Source organism: Hylobates moloch, unplaced genomic scaffold (assembly GCF_009828535.3).
Source record: "Hylobates moloch isolate HMO894 unplaced genomic scaffold, HMol_V3 SCAFFOLD_3, whole genome shotgun sequence".
In the NCBI taxonomy this organism is placed as follows: domain Eukaryota; kingdom Metazoa; phylum Chordata; class Mammalia; order Primates; family Hylobatidae; genus Hylobates; species Hylobates moloch.
Genome location: NW_026652278.1, coordinates 171,058,116 through 171,078,486, shown reverse-complemented (window position 1 = coordinate 171,078,486; position 20,371 = coordinate 171,058,116). Strand labels below are relative to the sequence as shown.

General features: G+C 38.0%; 1 protein-coding gene across 6 annotated transcripts in view; it reads right to left on the bottom strand.

Annotated features, from left to right (window-relative positions):
* The window catches only part of TENM3 (teneurin transmembrane protein 3), a 1,044,221-nt gene that overhangs the window by 193,869 nt on the left and 829,981 nt on the right, over window positions 1-20,371 (bottom strand). For all 6 annotated transcript variants that reach the window (XM_058436908.1, XM_058436909.1, XM_058436910.1 and 3 more), the window contains one exon: window positions 211-448. In XM_058436908.1, coding sequence (XP_058292891.1) covers window positions 211-448 — 238 coding nt within the window. The remainder of the gene's footprint in view (window positions 1-210; window positions 449-20,371) is intronic.

Here is a 20,371-nt window from a genome sequence, read left to right as displayed (position 1 = left end):
TTGTAGGCAACAAAACGTGTGAAAAGAATGGGCACGTTCACTAACCCAGCAACTAAAAAAATCACAACAATCTGGAACTGCTTCTTAGAGAAGAAAAAAGAAAACCCAACAACAAAACCCCAAAACACCACATCAGAATATGTAAGGATAGTAAATTTCTCTTGGTGAGAAAAGGGTTGGGCTAGCTTACTTTTAAATTTTAGATGTTACCTGCTTTCCAGTGGTACATTACTGCCAAGGACCCAGCTGTCCTGCAGCTGGACGGACTCGGGTGTGGTTTGCAGCTCGGCGGGCAAAGCAGCCGGCGGGGCCGGACTCTGGTTCCTTCTATTGGTCAGGGAGTTTCTGTTGAGAGAAGTGATGGATGGAGGATGCTGTGCAGAGTGCTGCTTATGGGAAGGTGGCAAGGGCTGCAGGGTAGACTGGCCTTGATTGTTTGCAGGTTGCTCTGAAAAAAAAAAAAAAAAAAGAAAGAGAACTCATTATATATATATATATGTATGTATGTATATACACACTACCAATTTCTTGGGGATCCACTGCAGGTGAATTAGAATTAAAAACTGCATATAAATCTATAACCTAATAAATTTGCATATTATTCTATTAAGCGGGTGTTCAGTGACATTCTCTAAGAGCAAGTTTACCCTTGATACACGAAGTTCTAATTAATATACAACAGATGGCAAAATTGCTTTTGGTTTTAATTTGTTTCAGATTTTTTTTTTTCATCTGGTTTTATTAACACCTACAGAAAACAGCATCTGACAGCTCCCCTAATGTGCCTTCACATTTCAGCTTTTTTAAACAAACCAACCCTGAAATTAAATGGGTAATTTCAGTAGAACACAAAGGTTTTCGAAATGCATATAATCCCTATAATTATTTAATGGAGTTTTTTTAAGCTTTATTTAACTGCAATAAATTATTACAAGCTAGTTGCTAAACAGCAGTAGACTACTCTAGTTTAGTGCATTTCAAATAAGGCAGATCTGCACTATGATCTACTAATAGATGCTAAGTATTCTTTAGCAGAAGGTCACTCTGTGAAGCAGATGTTGTTTCATGGGTACTTAACAGACTGAATCACTTCTGATTACAACGTCAGAAGACTCATATACTTAATGACCGTCACATCCATTAGAACACACACAGAACAGATTTTCCAATTTCACAGTATGCAGTGTAACTACATTCTGAAGTCAGTCATAGGTGACCAGATAGGCTCATGCCACTATGTCAGTGATACAAATATTTTTGTTTTAAACCAGAATCATAAAGAGTCTGGCAACTTCAAAACATAAACACTGTGTTTTGAATGCTGTGTTGTAACTGCTAGAAAATTCCATAAAGCTAATAAGTCATAAGTTAAAATTCACAAATTAATGTAACATCTGAGACCTACTTTTCCATCTCATTACCTAGCTTTGGACATGCTAGAATTTACGAAGACCACATTTTACCAAACAGATAGATGACTCTTTAATTTAATGCTAAACTGATTATGGTTCCACACAGATAAGATGTCAATTTTGGACTAAATGCAGTTCAAAAGGCAGTATAATTTTCAAGTGATGTATTAAATCATGCTATTAATATAAATGCACATATTAAAAAAGAATAGGAAACACAAGGACTAGCTTCCATCTACGATGTGAACTCCGGCAGTGACTGTTAAGCCAAATAGTACAGTTTAACACTGTAATTCAGGTTGCATGAAATGAATACATAATATGTAATTGTTTTAATATATATTATCAAACCTCTTTACAGGGTACAATGATAAAAGTAACTCCTCTCATAGCATATAACATCAGTAATATTACATGTTTCTAATGATCCCTAATATTCCATATCATATAATTTAACAATGAATAATTTCTCACTCTTGTAATGAGGGCTAGAGATACTACCTAAATATATGAAAATATCGCTACTTCCTTGCATTTTCTGATATGGGGAACTTCAAGAATAGAAACTCTGTATTCTTGAAATTTCCCATACCAGAAACTGCAGGAATCCTTCTTGGTTTATTGCTTTGGTGTTCATGAAAAATTCTGATTGTCCAAATCTCAGACTGAAGTAAGCTTTTGAGGGAATGGCACATACAGTTGTCATTGTGTTAGAAAAAGAGAAACTAACAGTTTAAAATTCATGAAAGATTTATTATTCATGTTTCATATAATTAATTAGAGTTGTCTTCCTTAGCATCAGTGTATCTGACTAGAATCTCTATGGATGTTTTTAAGGTACATTTCCAGAAGCTGCTGATAGCATGACTGAACAAGCTACAGTTATGAGGGCCTAGACTAGGTTGGTGTCAATGGAATAGAAACAGAGAACAGGGAGGAATGTTTCCAAGGAAAAAGTAACAAGACTTTGCCTAAAAAGAAGCAGTGGTATGGGTCAGATGACTCCATGGTGCCATGAAAGAATATTATATTATAGAGAAGAAATTATGTTAGATATTATACTATGTAAAGAGCAGAATATTAGAAGTTATAATAACAAATTTAAGTCCTGATTCTGTCAGACATCATGATAGTAAGCCTCAGTTTTCTCACCTGTAATGTGAGAAATACTATTGCCCCATCCAGGTCTTAGTGCAATTGTAAGGATTCAATGAAATGCACCCACTCATTCATTTATTCATCACGCACTTAGCCATTCATCCCAAGTACATTTTCTAGACTTAATGTTCCAGGAATCTGCTAAGTCAGTCACTGATGAAAGCATTGTGTAAATGGTAAAATAAAGCATTATGGAGAAGAACACTGTTACTGAAAGAGAAATGATTTTAAGATCCATTATCATCATGTTTCAATATGTTGAATTTAGAATTCTTATTCCTAAATAAAAACATAACCATTGGGAAAAACTTCCATTAAGGTTTCAAAAATAAGCAGCTGCGGCTTTCCTTAGGTACACGTCTTCATTTTGTAAGTGTCTGCTGAGAACTCACAGCGTACAAGACACCACACAAGGATCCACGCTCTTGCCAATGGGCTGCCCAGGCTAGTGCAGCAGTGTGCTGTGTTTACTGGAACCTCTTGAGTTGACAACACGATCAGGAGAGCTACCAATAAAACAAATCCAGCTGATGAAAGCTAGGTTCAATCTAAAATTTGGTGGAACAGAATACATGCAAAGTCTGAATGATATAGGGTAGGTGGCCGGAAATTTTTAAAAAATTTTTTCAATTGTTTTTTGAGCCAGGATCTCGCTCTGTTGCCCAGGCTGGGGTGCAGTGGCACAATCACAGCTCACTGCAGCCTTGACCTCCCAGGCTCAAGAAGATCTTCCCACCTCAGCCTCCCGAGTAGCTGGGATCCAGGCATGAGCCACCTCACCGGCTAATTTTTAAATTTTTTGTAGAGACAAGGTCTCACTATGTTGCCCAGACTGGTCTCGAACTCTAGAGCTCAAGTGATCTTCTCGCCTTGGCCTCTGAAGGTGCTGGGATTACAAGCATGAGCCACTGTGCCTGGCCTGGCCAGAAATTTAAATTCTGCACCAGACCACAAACAGGAGCAAAATCCAAGGATTCAGTTAGGGTCAATGCTAGCTCTATAGATTTGGGCTTACAAAACATAAGAAATAGCTGGAGCATGTATTTATCTGTACCAATTTACTCAAGATAGAATAAGTATATAAAGTATAACAAGATAAAGTTCAACACTACCAAAAATAAAGATAGAATACAAGAAAAATAAATGTGAAAGATAAGATGAAGCCAGATTTAAGGTTAGCGGACAAAATACCTACTGTATAGTACTATACATTTTTAAAGAGGAACATAAATCTGGCTTTAAATAAATCTACTTGCCAACACAAAGAGGGAAACATCATCAGCTGCATGATTTAGAGTATTTTTAAGATCAAAAGGTTGCTTATGAAAAACATTACTATTTTTCATTTTATTTCTGTTACTGAAAATAGAGAGAACATTTCTTTTTAAGTTTTTTTTTCCCCTCTGAGACAAGGTCTTGCTCTGTTCTCTGAGCTGGAGTGCAGTGGTATAACTACAGCTCACTGTAGCCTCTACCTCCCATGCTTAAGTGATCCTCCTGCCTCAGCCTCCCAAGTAGCTGGAACTACAGGCATGTGCCACCACACCCAGCTAATTTTTTAAAATATAATTTTGTAGAGATGGGGTTTCCCTATGCTGCCCAGGCCAGTCTTGAACTCCTGGGCTCAAGCGATCCTCTCGCGGAGGCCTCCCAAAGTACTGAGACTGCAGGTGTGAAGATCTGTACCTGGCACTTTTTAAGTCTTCACATAAAGAACAACTGAATACCGAGGGAAATTTTTGTGACCAAGGTTCCAAATGGACACAAGGAAAAAGGACAGGGTCTAGACTTGGAGACTACAAAAGGATTTATGAATCTAACACAGCTGGGCAGATCCACAAAAGAACAACCAGAACAGCCACAGCAGCCTTTCGCTTTAGACAAATTCACTGATACACAGATTGAAAAAAAGTTCTGGATATAATGACTTTGAGTGAGTTATAGATGGGCCAGTCAGACCTCACATAGTCACCAGGTTTAATGTTCCTGCAACATACCTCTGAACATGTCGGTTTACTCCTAGAAAACTCCAAATGGCTTTCTAGTGCCTATCAAACTTGAAATGAACTCTAAAGGTGAATGTTATATTTAGTCACAGATATCCCACAATATATTTTTGCAAGCTCTCCCTCGTGTGTCCTCTTCGCATATTCTTTGTTCTAGCCACGCTTGCTGTAGCCACTCCATGCCTTACACCTTTCTACTTAGGCAGAGTTGCTTCTCTCTGGAAAGACATTTTCCTCCATCTTTCTAACTCCAGATCCAAATTACTTCAAGATCTAAAAAAGGTGACACCACCTCTGTTTTCTCCAGGTAAAAATCATTAATCTCTCCTTGGAGTCGCCTTATTGTATCTGTCCCTTTTGCATGGCTCTATTCGCGTTCCCCTCTGTGCTAGAGTTAAGGTTGTAGGGCTCATGTCCCCTGCTCAGCTCCCTACGGGCAGGATGCACGTGCAGTTCACCTTTGAGCTCACCTTTGAGCTCTACGGACCTCACAAGGGCAGACACTCAATAAATACTTGTTGAATGAATGACCATTTGTGAAGAATTCAATGAGAGAGTGTGGAAGTAGCTTGTCCATACTGCCTTTAACTATAAGGTAATTTGCAAATATGTTGTATTTCCCCAACTTAACTCTTAGATCCTGAAAGGCAAGGATTCTAACTCAAAATTTTTTGGATTTTCCGGTACTTTCACTAAGCACGTACTTCAAGGACTCCCAAAAATGTGCTGATTAATTGATGACATTTATCTAATAGCACCTTGATGGGTCATCTCATTCAAGCAAGGAACCATGCCACTCACCCCAAAGACTGGATTTTAGGAATATTTCTTTGAAAATGTTCTGATATTTAAAATCTACCTTTTAAGATAGGTGAATAATATAAAGATCATATAAAATTATAATATACAAAATGTAAGATATAAAATAATGTAAAAAAAATTATTATAAATTATATTTCACCAAACACAGTATGTTTTCCTTTTATTAATATTTAAAGCTTATGATTAGCAATGCTTTTAGATATTTTAGAAAAGGTGTCGATTATTTTTGCAAAATATTCCTCTGTATCTTTTTGAAAATTAAATTCTCGGTACCATGGTCATGAGAAATTATGCATCATACCCAAACAGCGTCTTTATTAAATTTACTCCTTCTTTCCACGTGCCTTTCCTTTATCAAGGTCCTACTGCTCATATAACTTCAATGAAAGCCTAACAGTTGCACGTTTTTATTCAATATGTTGAATGAAATTAATATCAGATGTTTTTTAAAACTCACATTAATCATAGAAATTAGATAATAAAGACTGTGGTCACCCTGTTCCTCCCTTAGCTCTTCAACAGCGTCATTTAAGGCAGTCTGTTCCCATGTTAGACCTGCTAGCATGGGTTAAGAACCTGAATCATGGTGTACACTGAATAAAGTATGTTGACTATTATACCAGGAAAATGCTAGGAGCTATTGGATAGAGGGTAGATTACAGTGTAAGCAGCTTACCGGCCCCCAGTTCCAAGCAAATGTAAGGCCTATTCATGGAACTCTGCATGGAGAAGAAGAGAAACTGCTGGTGACTTTCCCCGGATAGCAACTCCGTTATTATGAATCAGCATGGTGAGAGGCGCCATTGAGACACATGACAATGAATATGGGATATTTACTTTCCATGGGATATATTCTTGCATAAATTACTTAATCTCTCTGAGCCTCACTTATTTGATAGTGAGTGCTTGTTTAAAGGATCTAAAAACACACAGTGCCTGACATAAAAGTAAGTGCCAAGAACAGGGAAGAGGCTGGGTGCAGTGGCTCACACCTGTAATCCCAACACTTTGGGAGGCTGAGGTGGGCAGATCACGAGGTCAGGAGTTCGAGACCAGCCTGGCCAACATGGTGAAACCCCACCTCTACTGAATACAAAAATTAGCTGGGCGTGGTGGCGCATGCCTGTAATCCCAGCTACTTAGGAGGCTGAGGCAGGAGAACTGCACCAACCCAAGAGGCGGAGGTTGCAGTGAGCTGAGATCACGCCACTGCACTCCAGTCTGGGCAACAGAACAAGACTCTATCTCCGGAAACACACACACACACACACACACACACACACACACACAAACAGGGAAGAAATAAAGGGCAGAACATCATGAGGAAAAACAAAGTAATGGAAGAGCCTTGTCAGCAACTAATAGCACCATCACCAGAAGTGAGAACACACAAGCAAATACGCCTGGAGAGGAAACGTGTTTGCTTTATTTATTATTTATTTATTTATTGACAGGTCTTGCTGTGTTGCCCAAGCTGAAGTGCAGTGGTATGATCAGAGCTCACCATAGCTTCAGACTCCTGGGCTCAACTGGTCCTCTCGCCTTAGCTTCCTGAGTAGCTGGGACAGGTGTGTGCCACCATGCCCAGCTAACTTTTAATTTTTTTGTAGGGACAAAAAAAGCGTTTGCTTTAACAGGTAGAAAAATTACGATCAGCAATGTCACAGGGCCAGGCTCCGTGGTTCATGCCTGTAATCCTATCACTTGGGGAGGTTGAGGCAGGAAGATTGTGCGAGTCCAGACCAGACTGAGCAACACAGCAAGACCCTGCCTCTAAAAAAAATAAAAATCAAAAATATGCAAAAAGGAAATGTCATAAGAACAAAAAACAAACTAACCTCTTGCCAGTTCTCACACAGGAAGGAATCTGATCTCACAGTCATGAAGTTCGGCCTAGTCACCTTTTCCTAGCTAGTATGGCCAAGCATCACGCCAAGAAGAAACAAAGCAAAACAATGCATATCTGGGCTCATTTGCTGGCTTCATTTTTTTTTTCTTTTTTTTTTTAAGACTAAAAGCTACTGCTGGCAGCTCCCGGGCTGCTAGGTGCAACTCAGCTCCAGCTCCTCCCTGGTTTACAGCCTTGGGCTGTCGTCTTCAGGGAGCAGAGTGGAAATGGACTTTGAGACAGGAAAACTGGGGAAGAAAATAATACCTGCTGGGAGATGAAAAGATCTGGTGTGAGTGTATGTCTGCATTTGTATGTGTGTGCTCGGTTCACGTGGGAGGAAGTAAAAGGTGAGTGTGAGATGAGAGGAAGGGAGGACAGTGGGCTGGCATTCGCTTTCAGCAGGTGTCACTGCAGCGACTCCAACTGCTCTGTCCCACCCACTTCCTTCACCCTGCTCTCCTTCCCCTCCTTTCCTGGATCTCCATGTGGCCTGGCTACACATGTCCCCAGGGAACAAATGCCCTAATCTGGAAGGGAGATAGAAGCTAAGGGCGGACATCTGTGCTGCTTCAGAATAAGAGCAGTTTGAGTAAAGTCAGTCATCAAAAGACAAATGGAGGCATGAAGGGATGGAGAAAGGAAGATGGAGGGACAGAAGAAGGAAGGACACAGAGGGACAGGCAGAAACTGGGTGGAGGTGGAAGGAGACAGAGAGACAGAAACAGTTTTAATTTCACAAAACTGTGAGAGAATCTGAGAAGCACCGTTACACAAAACATCTCCTGGGTATTCATTCATCAGCATGTGGCTTCCTTACTCCTGAATAATAATGATAGCAAGTGGAATAAATGAAAACAAAACGCTCTGGTCTTAGCCCTCTAAGAGCTTACAATATGATACACATATTATTTTATATAGCAAGGGAGTTGTCAGGTAATCTAGGTTGCCACATTGCCTAAAACAGAAAGTACACTGGACTCTCAAAGAAAAAAAGAGAACATAAAGATTTAGATTCAGTCTTTGATTATTTCTTCTAATGCTCAAAGAATGACCCTAAAGATACTAAACCAAATTCTGTCAGTTCATTTTCAGTTGTTGAACTTGACGAACATTTAAAAGCAGCCAAACATATTTATGGATGATTTGCAAAGGATGGAATTAAAGTCTTCATTTCTGTATCCTAAAATTCATTTTCACCTCACTTCCTGGCTATATCTTTACTTTCTCTTGTCTCAAACAAAACTTAAGTCTTCTTCAAAATTGACCTCTTTCTTAAAAACAAGTCATCAAAACAAATTGTATAAAACTTTGTTTCTGTATATTTTACTATCATATGTTTTTGTTTTTTTTTTGACAGAGTCTTGCTCTGTGGCCCAGGCTGGAGTGCAGTGGCACAATCTCAGCTGACTGCAACCTCTGCCTCCCAGGTTCAAGTGATTCTCCTGCCTCAGGCTCCCAAGTAGTTGAGATTACAGGTGTGTGCCACTACGCCCAGCTAATTTTTTATATTTTTAGTAGAGACGGGGTTTCACCATGTTGGCCTGGTTGGTCTTGAACTCCTCACCTCAGGTGATCCACCCGCCTCGGCCTCCCAAAGCGCTAGGATTACAGGTGTGGGCCACCACGCCCGGCTCCATCATGTGAATTTTAACTACAATGGCCAGAGCCTCAAGTGGATCTTCAAAGTGTACAAGGACAAAACGAGAGTTAGTTTTTGATTTTGAAAACACCAATCTAATTCTTGGTGTAGCTTAATCTCTCATTTCATTATATATTAACTCTGTGGCTTTCCAGAAATTGCTTCTCCTTGATTTTCTAAATTTAAGTAGCTTTAGGTAACAACACTTCCCTGATCTGGTTACATTTCAGGAGGTATTAGAAAGGTGGTATTATAATCTATTTCTTTAAAAAATAAATCTGATGCAGATGTAAAAAAAAAAAAAAGAAAAGAAAGGTGGTATTATAAATTCAACATTTTTATGACACTGAAAACAGTAAATTACCATTAAAATGCCTCTTTTGCCCAGAACATCTCAAACACATTGCAGACATTTAGTAGTCATTATTTCCCTCTGAAGGAAAAAAATTAGGTGGCAATAATTTTTCTTACAAATGGAGAAAATTTGAGTTAAGGAAATAGGTGCATACAGTCATATCACAAAGTCTGTGAAGCCATCTGAAAACAAAAACAGATATTCAGGGGTTTTCCTTTCGTTTTCCACCCCAGCCCCTCAAATATTCTATTAATAATGTAACCACCTAAAATGGTATAATAAAAATTGGGAAACAAAGACCTCATTTTACTCAGAAAAACATTTTCACATAAACCAGTTCCTGTAGTTCATTATTTTTTCTAGAATTCTCACACAAGCCCAGTGTTTCAAAGTGAGTTTTCCATTTAAACACCTCTGTGTAAGCCCTTGGTTAAAATACAGTACTGTGTAAAAATTTTCACCAGCGCAAATATCTGTCAGATAGTTGCCTGTAAATCAAACGAAATTTCAAAATGTGTTTTGAAAATCGTTAAGATGCAATATAAGTAAACACTATTGTTCTTAAGACCTTCATCATCAATTGATTGTAAAACTATTTATAAAAAGACACTGAGTATGAAATACCCTGGTGATAAATAAAAGGATATAAAAGAAGACTTAAACTGCCTAGAAGGTATTACTCAGATGAACACAGATGAACTGATTCACTGTACTTACTGGGTTAGTGAGAATTTGGTTTAGCATCTTTAGGGTCATGCTTTGAGGATTAGAAGAAATAATCAAAGTCTGAATCTAAACCTTCCCGTTCTCTCTCTCTTTTTTTTTTAGATTCTACTGTACTTTCTATTTCAGACAATGCGGCAACCTAGGTTACCTATCTGCCAACTTCCTTGCTATATAAAACACCTAGAATTGTTGGGTTAGATATACTACCTTTTGGAGGAATTCATTTAGCATCTCTTGAGTGTTTACTATATGCCAGGCTCTGTTCTAGGCACTGAAGTTATATCCATGAACAAAAAGCCAACAATCTCAGCCTGCCTGTGGAACTTACACTTTGGGTTAATTAACTGAATTGGAAAGAAAGAATAAGTCAAAAGCAGAGGGAAGAGAAAAAATGTAAAGTGCAGGTAAGCTGGCACTGTAGCTTTCCTGAGGAGGTCTGCCAGTTTCTGTAATCTTTTTCTTTTTTCTGTTTTTGTTTTTTTTTTTTTTTTTTTTTTTTTGGAGATAGAGTTTTGCTCTGTCGCCAGGCTGGAGTGCAGTGGTGCAATCTCAGCTGACTGCAACCTCTGCCTCCCAGGTTCAAGTGATTCTCCTGCCTCAGCCTCCTGAGTAGCTGGGAATACAAGTGTGCGCCACCATGCCAAGCTAAGTTTTGTATTTTTAGAGACGGGGTTTCACTATGTTGGCCAGGATGGTCTTGATCTCTTCATCTTGTGATCCACCTGCCTCAGCCCCCCAAAAGTGTTGGGATTACAGGCGTGAGCCATTGCAGCCTGGCCCGCCTTTTTCTTTTTTCTTTTTTTTTTGAGACAGGGTCTCGCTCTATTGCTGGGCGTGTGCCACCAAACCTGAATAATTTTTGTATTGTTTGTAGACACAGGTTTTCACTATGTTGCCCAGGCTGATCTAGAACTCCTGGGCTCAAGTGTTCCTCCCACCTCAGCCTCCAAAAGTGCTGGGATTACAGGCGTGAACCAACGTGCCCAGCCCTCTGTAACCTTTTTAATGAACAAGGAGAAGACTAGGTAAGTCTCAACTGTTACTGAGACTCCTAGATAATGCCTGGACCCTTGAAGTGTTACACCCTCATTCAAAGAGGAAACTTTAAAAATTGTCTCACTACAAAGGGAACAATAAGAAATCTCCTATGTTATCTTAAACAACTTGCTTTTTCCTGATAGGAAAATTTTACCCATTAGCCTGGGCCTCCCTGGGATTGGAGTATTACATTGAAACTTAAACTATCATTATGGTTCTGGAACCCCAAGCCAATAAATTAATATTAAAAGTGGTCTTCGGTCACCAATGCTTCTGCCTGAAGCATCCAGCAGAAGCAAATCGAACGTTTTTTGTTTTTGTTTGAGACAGAGTCTTGCTCGGTTGCCCAGGCTGATGTGCAGTGGTGCGATCTCGGCTCACTGAAACCTCCTTCTGCCTCCCAGGTTCAAGCGATTCTCCTGCCTAAGCCTCCCAAGTAGTTGTGATTACAGGTGCGCACCACCATGCCCGGCTAATTTTTTGTATTTTTAGTAGAGATGGGGTTTCACTATGTTGGCCAGGCTGGTCTCGAATTCCTGACCTCAAGTGATCTGCCCAACTCGGCCTCCCAAAGTGCTGGGATTACAGGCGTGAGCCACTGCGCCCAGCCACAAACCGTTTTTAAAAGAATATACTCTCAAACCAAGTCACAGGGATTTCTAAGACCAAACCTTGCTTTCAATGAGTTCACAAACTACAAAATTAAAAAAAAAAATCTACCTTCAGCTACAGTCTACAGACAAAACAAAAAGCAGCAATTTATCTTCCCCAAACTTGGGGTAAGTATATCTGTCAGATAAAACTGTAAGCATGTTCAGAATGATTAAGGACCAAAAAAAAAAAAAAAAAATTAAAAACCTAAGAATTAGACACTATGAAAAAATAAGAGGCCATTTTGACAAAAGTAGAATGTCTACATATAGGAAAAATGCAGTCATTGAAATTAAAATCTCATTGGATTGTTTAAATGGTATAGTAGACACAATTATAGAGAGTACCATTAAATTGGAAAACAGATCTGAGAAAATCATTCAGATAGTACCAGAAAGACAGAATGCTTACATATAAATAAGTACTTCAAAGAAAAAAAATAGAATAAAAAAGCTCAATATACATCCAGTAGGAGTTCTAGAAGGCAAGAATAGAGCTTTCTTTGGAGCTCCTAAAACAGCTTTCTCCAAAGCTCCTAATACCATGCTTATGATTGCGAAAGTAAACAGAATATATATTTATTCATGTCTTTCTCATTTAGTATTAATGGTCTCTGCTATTCTCTTCTTGTTACTGGATAGCAGAATTTCTGGTTATCTTCTATTTAAAAAGCAACTTCTCTTGAGTGGCAGTAACTTGTCTTCAAAGATATCGTTCTGGCTTCAACGGTTGCTGCTCCAAAGTGTGCAGTTAATCTAAATGTCAAGCACTCTGAACTATTTCAGTGGGTGAAAACAAGTGTACATGGCTATCTTTTGATAGTTAAAGTAGTTTATCTTGTCAACCATAATGCCTCAGACACATTTTTGCTATGAAATTCTTAGTTTTACATAATCATTTCTAACAGAAACATACATAAACATATCTTTTATACATGCATAAAAAACTGGATAAAAATACCTTTAAAATGTCTCAGTGTATGTTTCAGGATATTCTTCTACCCATTTTAAAATATTTTGCCTGAGAGAGTAAGCAAAAAAGGAAGAAGCTGTCCCAATCTTGACAATAAAGAACTGACATAAATCAATCAACACTTTTCTCTCCCCTTATTACCTTATTAGGAGCATTTCATTTTAGTGAAATTAAATTTTATGGACTTTAAATGGAGTATATGACATGATATAAATAAAACACATATTTGTAATACAGATAAGGACAGGGTGGAAGGCAAATAAAGCTACAGTATTGTGACAGGTGGCTTATAAAGAGTAAGGAAAGCAAATCACATAGTTCAAACAATGCAGAATTTGCTATGCTTTTCAGATAACATATCACAAATAAAATGTCTGGTATAGAAGAGTACTACAAAACGAAACAGGAGACGCAGGACTGAGCACTTACTCTAACTAAACCTAACTATATAAATCAATTAACTTCTGAGGGGAGAGCAAGATCGGAGTCATGCAATGAAGTCTGAAGTTTTTCAATTTTAAAATTCCCTTTATTTTAGGTAATACATAATAAAATCTTAAAATATATTAGCTTATGTTATGGGTATTTGAAATTTAAAGTAATTAAAAACCATATTATACCATCTTAAGTTATACATATAAAACATTTAAGGGATAGTACAAAAAATTTTACTTCAAATATTATGAAAACTTCACTGTATTAACTCAAGTCATAAAATACCCTACCATACTATCTTATATTAAAGACATTAAAAATAGTACCTTTACTTTAAAAATAAACTCATCCATGTTATCTTGTATTATAACTATTAACATCTTAAGGTACATATAGTGAAATGACTTTATATCCAATTTAAATTTATTTCAGATTTCAATGTAAAAATTTTTTAAACAAATTATAAAAATAACTATGTAAAAGGCTAGGATGCATCTCACTCTGTCACCAGGCTGGAGTGCAGTGGTGCAATCTCGGCTCACTGCAACCTCTGTCTCCCCGGTTCAAGCAATTCTCTTGCCTCAGCCTCCTCAGTAGCTGGGACTACAGGCGTTCGCCACCACGCCGAGCCAATTTTTGTATTTTTAGTAGAGACGGGGTTTCACCATGTTGGTCTTGAACTCCTGACCTCAGGTGATCCGCCTGCCTCAGCCTCCCAAAGTGCTGGGATTACAGGTGTCAGCCACCGCACCTGGCCATCTAAAAAAAAATGTGAAAATTAATGGGGCCATGGTGGTATGTGCCTGTAGTTCCAACTATTAATACTTGGGAGGCTGAGATGGGAGGATCACTTGAGCCCAGGAGGTTGAGGCTACAGTGAGCCATGATCATGCCACTGTGCTTCAGCCTGGGCAACAGAGTGAGACTCTGTCTCTTAAAAAAAATTTTTTTTAAGAAAACTGAACTGTTTTATAAAAGTTATGAAGACAATTATAATACATTTTAAAAATTATTTTTAGCAAAAAGATTCAGTCTGCTTTGAGTTTTTTTTCTGATTCTTCTTTCTTAAATATTTCAGCAACTATAGGAAAAACAAATAATTGAAGAGCACAGATGAAGTTCCCAATGACCCTACTGATCTTGCTTCTCAAAAATATATTAATTTTGCAGTTATTTTTTTCTAGCATATTACTTGATATCTTATTTCTTATCTGTAGTTTATTGAGTCCCTACTGTCTTTTAATGTTTTACATCAAAGTCAAATCAAATATTCATTTAAGTGTCCTTCCAGTCATATTATGACCTCTAGGCAGAGATATGTATCATCATGAACATGAAATAAGTAGATGCAATGGACTTCAATGGAACCCAGTGTATCCTTTCTATTCTTGGCATGTGCAATGAGAGTGATCTATTAAGTGGAAACCATGTAATGATCACTCTTCATTAAAAGGAAAATAGAGTGATAGATGAAGCTAACATAGACGTGTATTTGCTGAATTCCCTTCTCTGTCATTAACAATTTAGGGGTATGTTTTTTGTGTGTATACAACACTAAAAGCTTCTTCCCAATATATACTTTTATGCTGCTTTGACTGAGCACCTATGAAAGGCAGGATGGTACACTGAAAAGAATACTGAATATGGGAGATATGAGGGCCAATATCAAAGCAAGATCACGTATATGACAATGCTCTGTGAATGGCAAGTACTATATAAATGTAAGGTCCTATAATTGTTTGGGAAGTTAATAATCTGTATTTTCTAAGGCTTTGTTGTGCCTTTAAGAGAGAGGGTCTTGCTGTGTTGCCCAGGCTGGATTGCAGTACTGTGATCATAGCTCACTGCAACCTTGAACTCTTGGGCTCAAGGAATCCTCCCACCTCACCATCCCGAGTAGCCGGTACTACAGGCATGCACCACCACCCTCAGCTAATTCGTTAGAATGTTTTGTAGAGATGGGGATCTTGCTATATTGCCCAACATGGTCTCGAATTTGTAGTCTCAAGTGATCCTCCCACCTTGGCCTCCTAAAGCACTGGGATTACAGGTGTGAGCCACTGTGCCCAGCCTGTTGAGTCTTTTAAAATAGTAGTAAACATGATATATTGAGATTGGAAGCCTGCATCTTTCTTCAAGATGCTCACTGCCACTAGGAACCTTCCTCTCGACATAAAGGTTCAAAAAGAAGCAGTGACTAAGATAGTCTTTCATGGATCTTATGAGCTTTTATTTCACGAGTCTACAAATAGTTTGGTGCCAGTTTGTTAAAATTTTCCATAGAAGAGATGAATAAGCACTGGATATATCATGAAGAGAATAGAGATGTGACCTATTGGTCTGCTCAAGCTTCCATAACAAAATGCTATAGATTGGGTGGCTTAAATAATAGACATTGGCCAGGCGCGGTGGCTCACGCCTGTAATCCCAGCACTTTGGGAGGCCGAGGCGGGCGGATCACGAGGTCAGATCGAGACCACGGTGAAACCCCGTCTCTACTAAAAATACAAAAAATTGGCCGGGCGTGGTGGCGGGCGCCTGTAGTCCCAGCTACTCAGAGGGGCTGAGGCAGGAGAATGGCGTGAACCCGGGAGGCGGAGCTTGCAGTGAGCCGAGATTGCGCCACTGCACTCCAGCCTGGGCGACAGAGCCAGACTCCGTCTCAAAAAAAAAAAAAAAAAAAAATAGACATTGATTTTCTCACAGTTCTGGAGATCAGAAGTCACAGATCAAGGTCTGGCAGGGTCGGGTGGTTTCTGGTGACAGTTCTCTTCCTGGCTTGCAGATGGCTGTTTTCTTGCTGAGGCGAGGCAGACAGCAGGGGAGCAATGCGGGAGAGCAAAGCCCTCTGGTGTCTCTTCTTACAAGGATGCTAATGCGGCAGGATCAGGGCTACACCCTGATGACCTCGTTTAACCTTAATTACTTCCTTAGAGGCCCTAGCTCCAATAGTCACATGGGGAATTACAGCTTCAACATTTGAATTTTGGGGGACACAAACATTTAGCCCATAACATCTGGTTTCCTGTCCCAAGTGGGACAGTTTAAGCTCCCTGTCCCAAACTTAGTAACTATATCATCAATTTCCTATTGCAAATACCCCAATTCCTCACCTGTAAAATGGGGTAATAATCAATCTTACAAGGAAATGTGAGAATTAAAAGAGATAATGTATATTAAAGTATTTTTATAAACTGTGAAGTGTTATTTTAGTGTAAGGAGCTAATTTCCAGGCTTTTCTCAATTATTCAAACAAAGTAATAAAAGTTTTTGCCGTATTTCTTTTAGGAAAAAAGATGTTTATGTGTTAGTATATCCATAAGATAATTTCTTTCTATGGGGAGGTCTTTACAAGCATTCTGTTTTCATTTCTAAATTTATTAAGGCAAATATACGGCTGGGCGCTGTGGCTCACGTCTGTAATCCCTGCACTTTGGGGGCCTAGGCGGGTGGATCGCCTGAGGTCAGGAGATCGAGACCGGCTTGAACAGCATGATGAAACCCTGTCTCTACTAAAAATACAAAAAAATTAGCCAGGTGTGGTGGCAGGTGCCTGTAATCCCAGGTGCTTGGGAGGCTGAGGCAGGAGAATCACTCGAACCGGGGAAGTGGAGGTTGCAGTGAGCCGAGATGGCACCACTGCACTCCAGCCTGGGCGACAGAGTAATACTCTGTCTCAAAAAAAGAAAAAAAGGCAAATAAACACCTAATTATGTTTCCAAAATATCTATTAATATCATTTATTTAGAGTGTTTGCTTAAGATAAATCACTGGCATAAAAGATGGAAAAATGTACATTATTACAGAAATAATTCCCCGTGTATGCAGAGTGTATTGACTAAAATTTGCTTCAACTCTGTGTACTGAACTCATACTTTTAAATACTGATTTTGCAGTCTCTGCATTTAAAGCAACACACTAGAAAATCATGCTCCCACCAAAACATGTAAAAATGTAAAGATGAACAAAACAACTTTATGTTTTATGGCATTTACTTCAAAAATCTGATTAAGATAGATGTCTTTAGCTCATAATTCTTCAATGTCACGTTGTCATAGTTCCCATCAGCAAGATGTTTTAAAGGCTTTCGATTCATATTGCATGCCAGAACTGAAATTACATCCTTTGTCGTTTAGTTCTTAATGGGGCAAGTGATATCTATCAAGTAGTGTTTTATGAAGCGTGTGTGATTTTTATTGCAGGCTGTTTTCACAAATCTTTTTCAGGTTTCAGAAAGGTGGCTTAGGGTTTAAAATAAATAAGCCCTTCTGTTGAAAATCTTGATGATTCTTAAAACTGAAGTAAAACTTAAATTAAAATTTATTTATCAATAAAAAATCATCTATTTGGAATCTGTTGCATTCACATTTGCACACTGTCTTGAATATATTTGCTTTAACCCATATTTTAGTAAAACACAGTATTATAATTTACGCAAAATAAGTGCCAAAGATACATAGCTCACAAAGCTTTCATTAGCAAGCATGTACATTATCTGCCTAGTAAGGAAAATATATCTGTAGAAAACATACACTAACAATTAAATGATAACTGGGTTTGTACTGCCAAAATGTATATTTTATTTTTAAAATATAATTACTAATTTACTTTTAAGAGGAATCTAGTGTTCTGACATTAATTTCAAAAACTTCAAAAATCAAACACTTCAAATACAAGTCATTTTCATATATTAAAGATCCAGAATTAAAAACAGAATCTTACTTATCTATAAAATTAGGGAGATATAAGTGAAAAGAAGACAATTCTTATATTTGATATTTTTACTTTGAACACAAACTAACATACTTAGGTCCTGGCTTTATCACTAACATATTTTACTCTTCTAGTCTTGGTTCCTTTCATCTGTAATATTAGGGGAGTAGATTATGATTTCTAATGTCTTTCTTTCCAGTTTTTAAAAGAATTCCCTAAATCTCTATAATGTTTTACCTAAAATACACACACACACACACACACACACACACACACGTTTAAGCTTCAGTTGCTAACTGTATGTCTTGAATGCTGTCATGCTTTATCAGTTTGCATTTTACAAAATATAAATCTAGACAAGATAAAATAACTGATTTAAAACATTGTAAAGGACAATGGCAAGGGCTTATTCTGGGATGTGTCTCCCTCAGGCCAGCTCTCTACAGCTGATGTAAGATAAAGCTGGCTACAGCTCTCCTGAGTTAGCTGCGGGCTTTAGGGATCTCACAGACATTTGGCTTTTGCCAACTATATGTCAATTACGAAGGAGAATAAAAATATTAACATTAAGATCGACATTCTTATCCAGCTTTGCCCTGCACATTCATCTTATTTGGATAACTGCACATTTAAAATTAGAGGCTACTTATCTGGTCCTAGACATTAGGGGATACTGCACAGGGAAAAGATTCTCCACATTCTAATTCCCCATGGCAAATCGCTGCGATTCTCATTATTTCTATAAGGAAGAGCTTGTCTTTCTTTCAATGTTTATGTGAATTTTTTCTTGTATGTGGCTCACTGAAGGAATGGCAATAGTTCAGTTTAAAAACATTCTCTCCATTAGCTAGAATCGATTTTTAAAGCATTCTAACACGTCCATGTCGAGTCTAAAACAATTCCTTTAACCCTTGACACTAAAAAATACTGTTTGCTACTTTTTTAAAAAAAGGACTTATATAGTTCTCCTCTATTTTATGTGTTTTTTTTTGTTTTGTTGGTTATAAGTAATTTAATTACTTAGTAACTTCAAAAAAGAATTACTAAAAATCTAGGTTCAATGTAACTAAACGGATTCTAAACACATAGGGTGGTGGAATACACGACAGAAATTTATACTCATGAAAGCTTATTAAGCTGATTATGCAATGGGCTGAACATGCACTATCTTATTTAATCTCATAGCTACCTTAAACTATAGGTACATATTCCTGTTTCACAAGTGGGAAAAAATGTATAGAGAAATTAAGAAATCTGGCAATGGTCACAGAGTATGACCCCAAAGCTCTCCATACTAATTTATACAGGAATAATTATTTTTGTCATTTTTGTTCCAGGCATGCTGTCAAGAAGGAAATGAAGAGGAAGTATTCGTATTAAGGCAGTACCATAGAAATTCAATTTTAAATGGAAGAATGCTTGCTTTACTTTGAGCCGGGGGTCAGAGTGCTATCTAGCAAAGGCCAGTGTGGAGACCCCAGTCCAGCCGTGATAGCAGAAGCATTCTTCTGTTACAGGGAAACTACACTGCATATTAAACAGGGGAACAGAGATGAAAAAATAATTTGAATGTTAGTTTCCAGTTTTATAATTAACACTTTTTAGTATGTGGGCAGTCTTTTGTCTCATTTTTAAAATTCTCTGCTTGAGCTTTTGATTTCCTCTCTCTTATGCTAAGAAACAAAAATATATGTGAGGTTAAAAAAATCTCTAAAAGCAATGACTTAAAAAATGACAAGAACCTAGATATCATTCCTTTTCTTCTTTGCCTTATAGTACATCTCGGTGTTGGCAGATTAGTAATTCGTATATTTTGCATTAAGATATTTTTCCTAATATTCTTTCTTTTTTTTTTTTCTTTTTGAGGTGGAGTCTCGCTCTGTCGCCCAGGCTGGAGTGTAATGGCGCAGTCTTGGCTCACTGCAACCTCCGCCTCCCGGGTTCAAGAGATTCTCCCACCTCAGCCTCCTGAGTAGCTGGATTACAGGCACTCACCATCATGCCTGCCTAATTATTGTGTTTTTGTAGGGATGGGTTTTCACCATGTTGGCCAGGATGGTCTTGAACTCCTGACCTCAGGTGATCCGCCCTCCTCGGCCTCCCAAAGTGCTGGGATTACAGGCGTGAGTCACCGCACCTGGCCTATTTTTCCTAATATTCTTAAGGGATTATTAGAGTTATTAAATTAAACAGTACTACAAAGCACAGTCCCATAGGCTCAGCTTTGATTACTGCCACAATTTACTATCAAATATTTGAGACAGCATTATTAAAAGTTAATGGCCTTCTGGTTTATAAAGAACTGGTAACTCTTTTAATTTCTTACTTTGATCATACACACCACTGCCATGTTTATACTTTTGTGAGGTCATCAAAATAAAGTCAAACAATTTCATGTTATATTAAAAACAATATAATATCTGCTTCCTTTGTGATTTCTTCTTATTCATTATGTAAAAAGAAAAACCTGGGTAATTTAAATTCTTTTAACCTTACACATGTTCTAGAGTACTGGAAAAAATTAAAAGTACAATTTACATTAACATGTTCAAT